Source organism: Carcharodon carcharias, chromosome 4 (genome assembly GCF_017639515.1).
Source record: "Carcharodon carcharias isolate sCarCar2 chromosome 4, sCarCar2.pri, whole genome shotgun sequence".
NCBI classification, from domain to species: domain Eukaryota; kingdom Metazoa; phylum Chordata; class Chondrichthyes; order Lamniformes; family Lamnidae; genus Carcharodon; species Carcharodon carcharias.
Window position 1 is genome coordinate 88844182 of NC_054470.1, and position 16248 is coordinate 88860429.

The window sequence follows — 16248 nt, forward strand, 5'->3', positions numbered from 1 at the left end:
GTCCATTGTGTGGCACTTTATCAAATGCTTTTTGAAAATCCATATATACCACATCAATAGCATTGTCCTTATCATTGTCCTATTACCTTCTCAAAAAGCTCCCAAGTTAGTTAAACATGATTTTCCCTTAATGAATCTATGCTGGCTTTTCTTAATTATACTGCACTTATCTAAATGATTATTGATTTTGCCCCGAACTACAGTTTCCAGAAGTTTCCCTACCTGTCTGTAGTTTCCGGCTTTATCCTTGCACCCCTTTTTGAGCAAGGGGTGCAACATTCACAATCCTGCAGTCCTTCCGGCACCACCCCTGTGTCTAAAGAAGATTGGAAGATTATCACTAGTGCCCCTGCAATTTCCACTCTCACTTCCCTCAGCTTGGATGCATCTCATCCGGTCCTGGTACCTTAGCTATTTTAAGTAAAGATTGCCTTTCTAACACCACCTCCTTCTCGATTATAAATTCTTTAAATGTGCCAGTTACACCTCAACCTTGTAGCATCTTCATCCTTTGTAAAGACAGATGAAAAGTACTTATTTGATACATCCACTATTTCTCCTGCCTGCACATGCCAGTCCCCTTTTTTATCCCTAATCGGCCCTACTCTTTTACCATCCTTTTGTCATTTATATGCTTATAGGAGACCTTGAGATTCCCTTTTATGTTAACTGCAAGTCTCTTTTCATGCTCTCTCCTTGCTTTCCTTAATTATAAAAGCAAAATACTGCAGATGCTGGAAATCTGAAACAAAAATAAAAATAGCTGGAAAAACTCAGCAGATCTGACAGCATCTGTGGAGAGGAACACGGTTAACATTTCAAGTCCATATGACTCTTCATCAGAACAGAGGAAAAATAGAAATGAGGTGGAATATAAGCTGGTTGAGGGGGGTGGGACAGGTAGAGCTGGATAGAGGACCAGTAATAGGTAGAGGCAAAGAGGAGATTGCCAAAGATGTCATAGACAAAAGGACAAAGGGGTGTTGACGGTGGTGATATTAGCTAAAAAATGCTAATGGTGAATTAAGGGTAGAAAGCAGGACGAGCAAGTGACAGATAGCCCTAGTGGGGGTGGGGTGGGGGGAAAGGGATCGAAATAGGCTAAAAGGTAGAGATGAAACAATAGATGGGAATACATTTTAAAAAAATAGGTGGGAAAAGAAAAATATATTTAAAAAATATAAATAATTAGAAAAAGGGGGATCAGAAAGTGGGTGGGGTTGGAAGAGAGAGTTCATGATCTGAAGTTGTTGAACTCAATATTAAGTCCGGCAGTCTGTAAAGTGCCGAGTTGGAAGATGAGGTGCTGTTCTTCCAGTTTGCGTTGAGCTTCACTGGAACATTGCAGCAGGCCAAGGACGGACATGTGGGCATGAGAGCAGGGTGGTATATTGAAATGGCAAGTGACAGGGAGGTCTGGGTCATGCTTGCGGACAGACTGAAGATGTTCTGCAAAGTGGTCACCCAGTCTGCATTTGGTCTCTCCAATGTAGAGGAGACCATATTTGGAGCAGCGAATGCAGTAGAGTAAATTGAGGGAAGTGCAAGTGAATTGCTGCTTCACTTGAAAGGAGTGTTTGGGCTCTTGGACGGTGAGAAGGGAAGTAGTAAAGGGGCAGGTATTGCACCTGCAGTTGCATTGGAAGGTGCCTTGGGAGGGGGTTGAAGTGTAGGGGGTGATGGAGGAGTGGAATAGGGTGTCCCGGAGGAAATTAACCCTGTGGAATGCCGTCGGGTGGGTGAAGGGAAGATGTGTTTGGTGGTGGCATCATGCTGGAGTTGGCGGAAATGGCGGAGGATGATCCTTTGAATGCGGAGGCTGGTAGGGTGATAAGTGAGGACAAGGGGGACCCTATCATGGTTCTGGGAGGGAGAGGAAGATGTGAGAGAGATGGGCCGGACACCGTTGAGGGCCCTGCCAACCACCATGGGTGGAAAACCTCGGTTAAGGAAGAAGAAAGACATGTCAGAGGAACTCTTTTGGAAAGTAACATCATCAGAACAGATGTAATGGAGGCGAAGGAACTGAGAGAATGGGATGGAGTCCTTACAGGAAGTGGGATGTGAGGAGCTGTAGTCGAGGTAGCTGTGGGAGTCGGTAGGCTTGTAATGAATATTGGTGGACAGTCTATCACCAGAAATAAAGACAGAGGAGTCAAGGAAGGTAAGAGAAGTGTCAGTGATGGACCATGTGAAAATGATGGAGGGGTGGAAATTGGAAGCAAAATTAACAAATTTTTCCAGGTCCAGACGAGAGCATTATTAGCTTCTTCACTTCCCCCCGGTCCTTCTATATTCTGCCTGATTCTCCATTGTATTTTCTACCTGACATCTGTCATACGCACACTTCTTCATTTTCATCTTTACCTCTATCTGACTCATCATCCTGAGTACAATGCATTTATTTATCCAACCTTTCCCTTCAAGGGAATATACCTTGACATTGCCTGCAGTACTTTTTCTTTGAAGGTGGCTCATTGATCAGCCAACATTTGATTCCAACTCACTCGATTCAGATGCATTCTCATCCCATCGAAGTTGGCTTTTTCCCAATTAATTATCCCTGCTCTGAATTGTTACTTGTCCTTTTCCATGGCCAACCTAAACCTTATGACTCAATGGTCACTGTCCCCAGAATGCTGTCACACTGATTCACTTGGGCCAACTCATTCCCCATAACCAGATCCAACAGTGCATGTCCTCTTGTTGAACTGGAAACATACTGCTGCAGAAAATTATCTTAAATGTGATCCAGGGACTCGTGCCCCTCTTATCCCTTTGCACTATTCCTATCCCGGTCTATATTTGGATAATTGAAATCCCCCATTATAATTACTGTATAATTCCTGCACATCTCTGTAATTTCTTTGCAAATTTGTTTCTCTACATCCCTTTCATTGGTTGGTGGTTTATATACTACATGGATTAATGTTATTGCACTTTTCCCATTACATCTAGTCAGGGAGATTCCGTCCTTGACCCCTCCGGAACATTCTCTCTCTCTAGTAATGCCATGTTTAATCACATACTGCCGCTCCCCCTCCCCCCCATTTCTTCCTTTCCCATCTCTTCTAAACACCTTGTACCCAAGAATATTTAACAGCCAGTCCTTCCCTCCTTTGAGCCTGGTCTCAGTTGTAGCAATAATATCACAGTTCCATTTGTCCACCTATGCTTGTAGTTCACCATTCTTATTAACCGCATTCCGTGCATTCGCATGCGTGAACATTAACCCTGATTTAAGCTTTTTTATTCCCCCCCCACCCCCCTTATTCTGACCCTTTCTAATGACTTACTGTTGCCTTCTCTAATTCTTATCAAACTCTCCAAGTATTCTATTAACCTTGATACTACTCTCTGATATGAACTCCTTATCAGTTAATACCTCTCTACTCCCCACTGCCAGGTTTTCTCCCCTTCGCTCTGAATTTCCCCTCAGTTTCCCATCCTCCTGCCAATCTAGTTTAAACCCTCCGCAATAACACTAGCAAACCTCCCCACAAGGACACTTGTCCCAGTCCTGTTAAGTTGCAACCCATCCTGATTCTACTGGTCCCACTTGCCCCAGAACCGGTCCCAATGCCTCAGAAATCGAAAGCCTTCCCTCCTACCCCATTTCTCCAGCCACGTGTTGAGCTGCTCAATCTCCCTATTCTTATGCTCACTAGCATATGGCACTGGGAGTAATCCTGAGATTACTGCTCTTAAGGTCCTCCTTTTTAATTCCCTTCCTTGCTCCCTAAAATCTGCTTTCGGGACCCCATCCCTTTTCTTACCTATGTCATTGGTCCCCAATGTGGACCACAACTTCTGTCTGTTCACTCTCTAACAAAAGAATATCCTGCAGCTGCTCTGTGGTATATTGGTCTTCATTGCAAGAGGATTTGAGTTCAGAATTAGGGATGTCTCCCTGCAGTTATACAGGGCCTTGATGAGACCAATACCTGGAGTATTGCATGCAGTTTTGGTCTCCCTACCTAAGAAAGGATATACTTGCCACAGAGGGAGTGCAGCGAAGGTTCACTAGGTTGATACCGGGGATGGCAGGACTGCCATAAGAGGAGAGTTTGGTTCAACTGGGCCTGTATTCACTAGAGTTTAGATGAATGAGAGGGGATCTGATTGATATAAAATTTTAACAGGGCTAGACAGACTGGATGCAGGGAGGATGTTTTCCCTGGTTGGGGAGTCTAGAACAAGGGGCCACAGTCTCAGGATACAGGACAGGCTATTTAGAACTGAGATGAGGAAAAATTTCTTCACTCATAGGGTGGTCAACCTGTGGAATTCTCTACCACAGAATGCTGTAGAGACTAGGTCACTGAGCGTATTCAAGAAAGAATTTGATAATTGTTTGGATACTAGGGGCATCAAGGAGTATGGAGAGAAAGCGGGAATATGGCATTGAGATAGAGGATCAGCAATGATCATATTGAATGGCGGAGCAGGCTCGAAGAGCCGAATGGCCTACTCTTGCACCTAGTTTTTATCCTGGAATCATGTTTACAGCCACAAAATGCCTGTCTGTTCCCCTAAATATGGAATCCCCTACCATTATAGCACTTCCACCCTTCCTACTCCCTCCTGTGTAGCTGAGCCACCTGTGGTTGCTATAAGCCCTGCGAGGAACCATCTCGTTCACCAGCATCCAAAATGGAAAAGTGGTTAGAGAGCAAGATAGCCTCAAGGGATTTCTGCACTACCTGCCTGTTTTCTCTTAGATTTTCTGACGGTCATTCGTTCCCTCTCTGCCTATGTACTTCTTCGGACCACCTCTCTAAACACGTTCCATGTCATCCTCAGCCTTATGGTGGCATCACAGTTAGTCCAGCTGCCACTCAAGTTCTGCAACCCAGAGCTCAAGCTTCTGCATCTGGTGACACTTCTGGCAGTTGTTGTCACCGAGAGCGCTTTGTGCCTGCATGAGTTCCCACATCCCTCAGGATGCACATTTCACATAGCTGAACTGCGCTGACCTACCTTAAACCTTATATAAAGTGTTTACTACAGAATGGTACAATATAATAACTCACCTGTCACTCACCAATCGTCTTCTTTCTGCTGAGTCCAGAAAGGCCTATACTTACCAACCAAAATCCTCTCCTTTGTACTGAGTTCAGAAAGGCCTATACTTACCAACCAATCAACTTAAGGGACTCCTCTGATGCCACTTTTACATTTAATCTGTAAACTTCCAGCTCTCTCTTTGCTCTCTGCTCTATCGGCTCCCTCTCCAAACCTCCTTTGGTTAATGGGCTTCCCCCATAGCAAAGTAAGGAGCCAGCTACGGAGGCCAAGGGAAGGTAGACAATGAAAGGATCATCTTCCTTCTTCACTGAACTCTCTCACTCACCAAACTCCAACTTAATCACTCTAAAACACACAGAACAGCACTCCAGTGCAGAAATAAGCTGCACTGAAGAACATCTATTTTTTATGCTCCCTGATTCAAGCTTCTGAAAATCAATTTAAGCCAGTTATCTAATTAGCCGGCTACAGCTCCTAGCAGAGCCTATATACCCCTGATTTAAAGCTGGACTAAGCCTCAACTTATCCAAACCCAAAGAGCAACTTTAAGCTAATTGCTATATTAAAGAAAAGACTAGACGTTATATAGAAATTACTCTTTAAATTAAATTAACCCTCCCAGTTCCCTCTCTCACTCGCCAAACTTCAACTTAAACACTAATGCCCACAAAGCAGCACTCCAGTGTCGGCAAAAGCAGCAGCATGAAGCTAAGAGTGTCCAATTCCTGACCCCAGTCAGTGGGAGGATCCAATCCCTAACACCAGCAAATGAGGGGATCCAATCCTTTAACCCACGGCGGTCTTTGTGGGTGTCCAATCCAAAGCAAGATGATATGCTTGGGGGACCAGATGGCACTCCTGTTCCTCCCACAGTGCTGGAAAGGTGCCTAGCTTTTCCCTGAAGCTGTCCCTGTCTCAGTTTAGCTGCTGGGTTTTCTGAAACCTGAGAAACCCACCTAGCCAGAGTTAAACCTGCAAAGTACTTTAGATTGGAGGCTACTTGCCTCATTATAATATTTAGATGGTAACCTGCCTGCTGGGAATAGGTTGGCTGGCTGCTCCTTGTCCCATCTCCAGTAAACCTGGAAGCGGTTGAGTTGGGATCAGGTTTGGAATTTAAGTTTTAACATCTCATCTGACCACAAACCAGGGTTAAAATAAGTCAAAAGTAGTGTCTGTGAATCTAAGTTATTGTGAAATAAGGTTTAAGTTCCGCCTTTTGGTACTTTTCGAAGTATATAAACCAGTGCCCTTGGAACAGAGCGCTACATTTCAAACCCTACGCTTTAGTTGAAAATCCTTTTTTTAAAAAGCACTGCAAACAGAGAAGAACCAAGATCTGTAAATCATGCAAATAGCCTGAAAATGGAGGTTGAGAACAAGACAATAAACATTCTGATTATTATTTTCTCTAAGTATTCACAAGGAAAGATAAGAAAAACATGCCATCACAAAATAGAGATTGCCCAGATAAACTTGGATATAAACATGTTGGAAGTCTTAAACAGGCTATAGGGCTCAAAACCAATTTATCCAGCATCAGCTGGAATTCATCCCAAAGTGTTGAAGAAGACTAGAGGAGATCAGTCAGGCATTGACTATCATTATGAGGGATTTACCAGTAGACTGGAAACAGGCTTATGTAATGCCTATATTCAAATAAGTTAATTAATCCCTATAACTAAAAAGAAATAATGCTGAGCAAGTTCAACATTTGGAATTAACCCAGCTCAGTGTAAACAAAGAGGGATTATTATAGCCACTAGTCAACTCAGGAGACAGAGGTTTGTTGTGACCATTCAGAATTTTCTTAAAACTTCATAACAATTAATGCTAAATGTGGCAGCTTTATGGGGTAATCTCATGACTGGACATCTTGTAACTAATAGCACCAAGTTTCTTTAGTAAATGTTTCTTCATGTTTTTCACACATCTTTAAACTTGAGGTACCGCTGATTTGCAAATGGCAGCAAATGTGTTTATTTCCATCAACTTTTGAAAAGGTAATGACCAAAGAGGAAGCTTTGACAGCTGCCAATCAAATAGATCTAAATTGTTCAATCTATGTTGTGTGCTGTTTTATTTGAATTTTATTTACAGGGTGCCATAATTATTCACGAAGTCTATGAAGAAGGAGCTGCAGCCAAAGATGGCAGACTATGGGCAGGAGATCAAATATTGGAGGTAAAGGAAGAGGTCTTGAAATCTAATTTACAAATGTTAGATTGTGACTGAGAAAGCTTTCCAGTATGTTTCAATCTTTGATATGCATTTATCATTGGGTTTTTAACATGAGAGTAAAATTCCAACAAAGCTTTACATTCACAAGAAGCACCAAAAGCATTTGAATGTTAGTTCCAGTTAGAAAAATGAGCTTTCCTTGCAATGGCACAGAGATGGCACAGAGGATGTATCATACAGCACACATGAAGGTCATTTGGCCCATCCTGCCTGAGCGCTCTCCAATTTTCACTCCCTGCACTTTCTCCAAGCCCTATAATTTTCTCCCTTGCAAGTATTTATCCTTTGAAAGTTCTTTTTTGAAAGTTACTATTGAATTTGCCCATAACACAGTGCAACAAACCAATGACAACTCACTATACATGACGAACTAAGTATTCAAATAAATTGTTTGATTTATTTAAATAAACATATATATGCTATGAACATTATTATGCATACCCAAGTGAATCCCCTACGTGCAAATAATAGGTCTTGCTCATCCGCTTCCTATTATTCCAACATAGTGCAACACCTGTGGCTTCAACAGAGGTAGGACCAGATGAGATAACCTGTGCGGACGGCGTCAGGCTAGCCGCACATCGGAGGCAGCCATTGGTGCTGCCGAAAGCCAAGGCAGACTTCTCAAAAGGCCCGCCTCAGTTCTTTAGGACTTCATTCCAGTTATTCTGTTAAATTTTGGGCCCTCTAGCACTCACTACTCTCACACCCCACCCATTCCCCATGCCAGTTCCATGTCCCCATGCCAATTTAATGCCAACCTGCCCACCACCCTTTGCCCTTAAACCCTCCATGCTAACTCACCCAGCATCCGTGGCCAGATGAATCTCAATAAAATAAAGGTCTAAAGATCTATTACAGCCTTAACAATATTTAAATAAGATTGCCCCATTCATGAAAGCCTATTCAAAACATTTAAACCCCCTTAAGTACTTAACCACTTATAAAAAGAGTCATATTCGTAACCCCACATCAGAGACAGCTAATCCTTTAATAACCTCACGAGCTGTCAATCAAACTGCCAGCTGTGAATTGAGAACCCCTTACTGAAATAATGTCAGGGTGTGTTAAGCAGCCAAGCATTAATAATAATATGATAGCCCTTAGGATAATGCCAACAAACGGCTATTGTAACTGCTTGAACAGATTTTTTTTTACTACTCTGACTTTATTTTCTATAGGATAGGGGATTTAAATTACTTCACATCTTGAGCTTTTTTTACTTCTCACTGATATGGTCAGACTTTTTTATTTTTAAAGGTCTGGCAATTTAAATAATTTGGCAGTATGACAATTTTACAATTCTTCAAGAGCATTTATGACTGCTCCAAAAATGGTAGCTTCTGCATGCAGGTTTAGACCCTTGCTACAGCAAAAATGGGCCTGTTTGAACTCAGCCCCAACTTCACCTCAACAAAATCAGCAGTGCGTTTTCTCAGTTGGGCCCCTAGCAGATATTCCAGGTCATAGAATTTATTTTTATATTGACAAATGTAATTTGAAATTTCATTATGTTTCCATAGGTTAATGGAATCGATTTGAGAGTTGCCACTCATGATGAGGCAATAAATGTTTTGAGACAAACTCCGCAAAAAGTACAACTGACAGTCTACAGGGATGAAGGCCATTATAAGGAAGAAGATATGTATGACTTGCTAATTGTTGAATTGCAAAAGAAACCAGGGAAAGGGCTTGGACTGAGTATTGTTGGAAAAAGGTATCAAAGAAATTCCATTCACTAGATACAAATTTGATTGCGCAAAACGATCATTTGGACAATTTCCCAGTGTTATGATCTCCATTGCGACCGATAATATTTAAAGATAAATTCGAGCTCCCAGTTATTAACTGAAAGAACTATGCCACAGATTTCATGTTTTAAACAAAAAGAGCTTTACTGTACAAGAGTAATCACAAAGCAATCACTGCTAACTGAGAACAATAGCTTGTAAATACTTCAGACTTGAAAATCTCAACAAAGCGTAAACACTGGCACTTTAACCCTTTTCTACTTTTACTACCACCCAAGAGGTCCCATATATGTTAAAGGATCTTGAGGGTTCATTCACTTCTCCTAGGATCAAACCAAGATTTGCCACTGCTCTCTGGAATTCACTTTAGTTTCTCCTCATTGTTCCAGCTATTCTCCAGTTCTCCTTCAATAGCTCACGATTGTGGATTCCTCCAGCTCAAGCATGGGCCTCACTCGTGTTCTTTGCTTAGAGGCTTTTAAATCCAAGAGCTCTCTTGGTTCCTGATAGTCCTCTGCTAGGCTTCCAGCTGTTTTACAATTCCTGGCCTTCTGCCTCTCTCTCTCTGCCTTCTCCAAGCTGCAGTCTGGCTGCTTCTAGAGTTCCAACTGAAACTTTGGGCTGAATTTTGCCGTCGGCAAGCAGGGGGCGGGGCCCACTCGCCAACACGCAAAATGACGTCGGGGGGAACCCACGCCTCATTTAAATCTTCAGGAAGGCGGGGGCACAGCCAAATCAGCTGTGCGCCTGCTGACGTGTCAGTGGCCAATTGAGGCCATTGACAGGATCATAAAAAGAATTAAAGGACCTGCCTGTCCAACCTTACGGTTGGCGGGCAGGCCAGGAGCCCCAGCGGGGAATAGAAAAAACATGAAACTTCATCCACCGGTGGGATGAGGTTTCATGTAGGGATTTAAAAAGTTGAATAAAGTTTTAATGAAATTTATTAACATGTCCCATCTTATGTGACATTGTCACATGAGGGGGACATGTTAAGGATTTTTTTTTTCTCTATTTTTCATGTTTATACAACTGTCAGCGATCTCCCTGAGGCAGCACTTTGCCTCAGGGATTTGTGCACTCTTTCATGCGCGTGCGCGAAAGAGCGCACTCTAGCATTTGGGGAATCCCCCCCTGCCTGCACAGGAAGCGCATAGAGCTTCCCACCAGGTGTCACGCTGGGCGGGCCTTAATTGGCCCGCCCACTTAAAATGGCGGCAGGGCCCTTTGTGTGGAATCACGGATATAAAACCCAAAACAAAAAAGTACCTCCTTGCATAGCCTACTTCTGTAGCAATGTGGCATATCTAGGATGTTCCAAAACCAATTTCGCTTTTATCTTCAAAATACCCCTTTGGTTCTGGGACTCACATTTAAAATTTATATCTCTAATGGGGACAGTTGCTATCTTAATGGACTCACTGGTCCTATCAAGATTTACCGGTTGTTTTCAGAGCTTTTTTGACCTAGGGTAACTACATGAATAATTTAAATCTCCCCGGTTTACACCCAAGCTTCAAAGTCTTCTTCGAGAGGCCTGGAGACAAACTATCTCCTCTACAGAGATTCAGAGTGGGCACTATAATCCTAGATGTGAATACCTTTCACCACCGTCCTAGTAACACAATCAGACTTCCCTTTTGAATTGTAATTACCTGAGGCTTGTTTGATGAACTCCTCAGCAATGCCAGCCCCCAATCTAAAAGTTATTCTGCTAAAACAAAATGAATTATAAAATCAGATATTCATAACACTAGAAATCCCATTATTACAGTACCTACTGATATTCAGTCACTGTACATTATAGATGTTAGCACTTGGTGCAAATTTTAATTTAAGCAGCTTGCATTTATATAGCACCTTCAGTGTATAAAAAAGCCCTGAGCTGCTTCATAAAAACGTGAACATTAAAAAGGAATGCTGAACCAAAGAAGGAAATATTAGGAGGTGTGACCAAAAACCTGATCAAAAAAGTGAGTTTAAAAGAGTTCCTCATAGGATGAGATAGAGGGCATGAGGTGGAGGCGAATAGGGAGGGAATTCCAAAGCATGGGGTCCAGGCGAGAGGAGGAGGGAGGAAGATGTACAAGAAGCCAGAATCAGTCAAAGAGCTCGGGGGAATTGTAGGGCTGGAGAAGGATTCAGAAGTAAGGAGAAGCTAGTCCATGAAAGATTTTAAACATAAGGCTGAGATTTTAAACTGAAGCTGTTGGGAAATAGAACCTGAAGCCAATATAGGTTGGTGAGAACCAGGTGAGATTTGGTGCGGGTTTGAACATGGGCAACAGAATTTTGCAACAGCTTAGGTTTATGGAGTTAACATTTTGAATCCGTATGACTCTTCTTCATACGGACTCAAAACGTTAACCCTGTTTCTCTCTCCACAGACCAGTTGAGTTTTTCCAGCATTTTCTGTTCTCATTTCAGATTTCCAGCATCCGCAGCATTTTGCTTTTATCTCAGGTTTATGGAGGCTGGCCAGCAGAACATTGGAATAGTCAAATTTGGAGTTAACAGAAGGCATGACTGAGGGGTTCAGCAACAGATGGGCTGAGATGAGAGTGAAAGCAGATGATGTTACGGTGATGGAAGCATGGGAGATTTGTGGTGGAGACAATGTGCGTTTGAGGGCTAATCCCATAAAATCTTTTGAATGTAATACCCATTTAAGATTTTATTGCAGAAATACAAAATTATGGCTCCATTTATGACAAAACCAAGTGTTGAAAATACAAATGATCCAGTTATAAAGGGATATAGTAGCTCCAGTCTAGTTTATGATATTGGCAAAGACATAACTAAACAGGAGAAATGAGCAAACATGAAGCATAAGGTGGTTATAACAATTCTGATTATGATGAAGCAACCTTTGACTTGCATTCATTAACCTCTACAGTACCTCTGCGACTGAGTGTACTGTACTTTTTAGCTTATCTGTATTTAGTATAAATATTTGTAAACTGGAACACAGTACTGCATTGGTTGTACTGACACAAATCGTTAAAATTTTGTTGATTAGCACTAATATTTCTCTTTTTTGCCAATGTTTCTTCCTTCTCCTGAAGGATGACTGCACTGTGGGCACTGGACATCCTCTGGTACTTCATTAAATGGTCATTTTCCATGCCATGACAGTGAGTGTGGGCAGGCTGTTGAACTGCAATAACAATTTGCACATCCCCTGTACCTGTACCTGATCCTATCTTCAGATTTAGAAATTACATTTTCAAAATGGGTAGTTATTTAAAAGCAGGCCTTTGGCATCTTTTGTCATCTCTTACCCAGGGTGCTAAAATTAATTGTGTCATCCTGATTAAGCTAAGTTAACTCAGATGTAAATGCAAAATACTGCAAGTACTGAAAATTTGAGATAAACACACAAAATGTTAGAAACACTCAACATGCCCAGCAGCATCTGTGAAGGTCGATGACCGTTTTCCAAGAGTATTGACATTAATGTTCCATGCTATTATATGCATTTTCAGAAGACATTTGGTAAAAATAAGAAAAAGGTGGAAATACTTAGCAGATCTGGCAGCATCTGTGGAGAGAAAAACAGAATTAATATTTCTGCTTGTGACCTTTGGGTGAAAGGTACACCTTGGGGAGAATCTTCTGCTCGGCAAGCAGGGGCGGGGCCCACTTGCCGAGGCATAGAATGGCGCGGGGTGACATCAGGGGGAAATTCTACCCCTAGAGTACTGTGAATAGTTCTAGACACCAGACATGAGGAAGAATATGTTGACCATGAAGGGAGTGTAGCATAGGTTTTCCAGAATGATATCTGGTCTCCAAGAACTAAATTACAAGCAGAGATTTGTTATGACCCACCCCCAGGTGAGATTCCCCAAAGTTGTTGATCCAGGCGAGACCCCTCAATTTGTCATCGTCTGGCTGGGGCACCCCCGAATTTTTATGCCCCTGATGAGGAGGGATGAACTGGCTTCCTGACTTAATTCAGTCCCTGCTGACCCACCCCCCCACCACCCCCCCCAACCGCCCCCACAAACGTTTTGTTGGTCGCAACAAGATTTAGTCTAAAAAAGATCCCTTCTTCCCAGACCCAATTGTTCTGCTTTTGAAGGAGCTAATTTGATGAGACTTTCTTGAGTTAAAAGCAAGATTGGGCAGAATTTTACGATTGGCATGCGGGTGCATGCCCGACATGCCCGAGTGTAACATGATGTGCGATGACATCGGGCATGCATCCCAACGTTATCACGTGCCTGCGTGATATCGGCTGAGTTGGCTGCGCTCCCTCCAATAATTGAAAGGCCTATTAAGGCCTTTAACAAGCTAATTAAAATCAAATTAACACTGCCCATCCAGCCTTACGGTTGTCAGGCAGGCGAAAAGGCCAAGCGGCCTTTACATTTTTTAGGAAACTTCATCCACGAGCAGGATGAGGTTTCCTAAAGCAAATAAACATTAACTAAAAACTTTATTTTTGAATTAAAAACATGTCCCAGCTCATGTGACAGAGTCAAATGAGTGGACGTGTTATTTTAAATTTTTACTGTCTTTATTAACTTTTTTAAAAAGCACTTCAATCTCCCTGAGGCAGCTCCATGCCTCAGGGAGATTGAAGCACTCTTTCACATGCATGTGCGAAATGCATGCCAGGCCCGCTGTCCCCCCTGCCCCCACCTGCACAGGCAGCGCTTAGCGCTGCCACTTGTGATCCACGCAGGGCGGGTCTTAATTGGCCCACCCACGTGAAATCGCAGAACGGAACCGATTGCGGGCAGCAGTCAGCTTCCTGGCTGCCCACTCCTGCCGAGCCTGCCCAATGAGGGAAAAGTTCTGGCCAGTAAGTTTATTAACCACTAAGGGCAAGAAAGGATAAAACACATGCATATATGGTCAAGCATGTTAAAAGGAAGAAGTTAGCTTGAAGTAAGTGAATATATATATATATATATATATAGTTTTTAAAGTATACGGAGCAGTCCTTGACTTGTGGGAAGTAGGTGATTGAGCGTTGCGGCTGTTGTGATCCGGTAGATGAATTGTTGGATTCGAGGTTCCAATTGAGTTGAATTTTTCAGAGAGGGAGAGAGATCAGGATACCTGCAAAATGGCAATTTGCAGGGGTAGTGTGTGTGGCTTTTACATCTGAGTCAAACTTACAGCACTTGCTCCCTCGCAGAACACCCACCAACAGACAGATACCACGGCAGCTTTTCAGCTCGCCTTTAACCCCTTCTTTGTATATTCCATGTGGGAAGCAAATTCACAAAACTGTTTGGGCACGGCTCATTTCTTGATGAAATGATACTCATCTCCCATTATGTCCCATTGTCTCTACCGGAGGGAGCAATTAGTTTCTGAATGTCTTTAGAAGTACCTTGTCTGGCAACAAGGGCGGGTTTCCATTACCTCTTAGAGAGTCACCCTGCAGCATTCCAGCCTGTGGCTTGTGTGCATTTTTAAAAACTCAGGTCTTATTTTTAAAGTCCAATGTTTCTTGATGCAATTCGGTGTTTGTTCCTTCATTATCATGACAGATTGCATAAACTAGGGTTGTATCCCCTGTAATTTTAAAGATTAAGGATGATTTGATCAAAGTTTTCAAGATATTAAGGATAACACAAGGGGTAGTTAGAAATTAAGTTAGAAACTACTACTGTTGATTAGGGAGCCTAGGAAATGGGGGTGGGGAGGTGGTATGTGGTGATGGCATACTTCAAAAAAATAAAGCTAGACTTTTCAGAAGGAAGTTACAAAACACTTCTACGTACAAAGGGTGGTTGTAGTTTGAGGCTGAAATGCTCAGCTCATTTAAAAAGTATCTGGATCTGCATCTGAAGTGCCATAACCTGCAAGGCTACGGACTAGGTCCTGGAAAGTGGGATTAAAATGAGCGGCTAGTTTCTTTTTTCTCTTTTTGCCTGGCACAGACATGATGGGCTGTAACTTTTCTATGGCTCTAAATTACAGTTGACCTGTATCAATTGTAAATTTTAAATGAGATTGATAGATTTGTGTTATCCAGGTGTATTAAAGGATATGGTGTCAGTTTTAAGGTTTGAGCTATGAAACCCTTTTATTTCAAACATCTAGGTTCCGAATTCTTAATTTATAACAATGGGGTCATCAGTTGTGCCTGACCTAGCAAGGTATGAATGACGAGTATTGATGAATCACGTGAAATTTATGAAGCGAGATGTTATATATACTTAGCAAAAAACTATGAAGACAGCATGCAAATTTCTTTTCCCTCATTGCCCAGGCTTCCTTGGGAGCTGACAGCATAGATGATGCCTTTCCTCTGTCTCTGAAGTAATGTTAAACTTTAGTCACAGAAGAATTGCACCATAGAAGCAATGGTGGAACTGTGCCAAGGAAAGCTCTGAGTTTTCAATTTTTATCCCTAAACCTGTACCTCTTCCCTTATTAGGAATTAATCCGAATTAACCCCTTTCATTGGGTAAGGTGTCACCTGGTATTACCCCACCTCTGTAACTAGAGCCATGTAAGCTGAGACAAATATCTATCTCTTATTTCCTTTAGGCCCCAGAGGTTACATTCCATTGTGATCAAATGATACATCCTGTTATCAATAATTCAAACTAACGGTTGTAGACAATTCACATTGACAAATTAACTTATTCCCATGGATACTAAGGAAATTAGTGATTCCTAGTAAGATATCTTTATGCAACACTGCTGTTCTTGTGCCGTAGATATAGTTAATAGATCAAGATATTAGCAAAACAAAAACAAAAATATCTGGAAAAACTCAGCAGGTCTGGCAGCATCTGTGGAGAGGAGCACAGTTAATGTTTCAAGTCCGCATGACTCTTCAACAGAACTAAAGATATTAGCAAATGTAAGTCTTAATTCAAAGACAAGATTTTGTCTAACAATTATCAAGATAAAGAAGCCATGTTGAGTTCAAACTGTTGCTCAAAACTTGCTTATCTCTTTAAGCCTTTAAGTTTCCTAGACGTTTCAGCACCTTTAAGGTCATTAGGTTATCAAGAAGAACAGCAATCCTCACAGGCATTGCTGCTTCCCTGTTCTCAGCTTGCTTTGAATTGTAAATTGTCTTACTTAGCAGACTGAAATTAAACTGGACTATTTAAAAAAATGGCTAAGGTACAATTCTAAAATGTTACTTCAACCCAACATAGAACCCCAAAAATTAGTAGTAGTATCAAAATTTTGCATTGGGGCAAGGCAAGTATGTGGAGTTAGGTTGTAGATCAGTCATAATCTCATTGAA

At 42.0% G+C, this 16248-nt stretch overlaps 1 protein-coding gene across 4 annotated transcripts in view; it reads left to right on the forward strand.

The window, feature by feature from the left end:
- LOC121276887 (multiple PDZ domain protein) overlaps positions 1–16248 on the forward strand; it is a 413889-nt gene that overhangs the window by 356575 nt on the left and 41066 nt on the right. For all 4 annotated transcript variants that reach the window (XM_041185496.1, XM_041185497.1, XM_041185495.1 and 1 more), the window contains 2 exons: positions 7129–7212; positions 8793–8986. In XM_041185496.1, coding sequence (XP_041041430.1) covers positions 7129–7212; positions 8793–8986 — 278 coding nt within the window. The remainder of the gene's footprint in view (positions 1–7128; positions 7213–8792; positions 8987–16248) is intronic.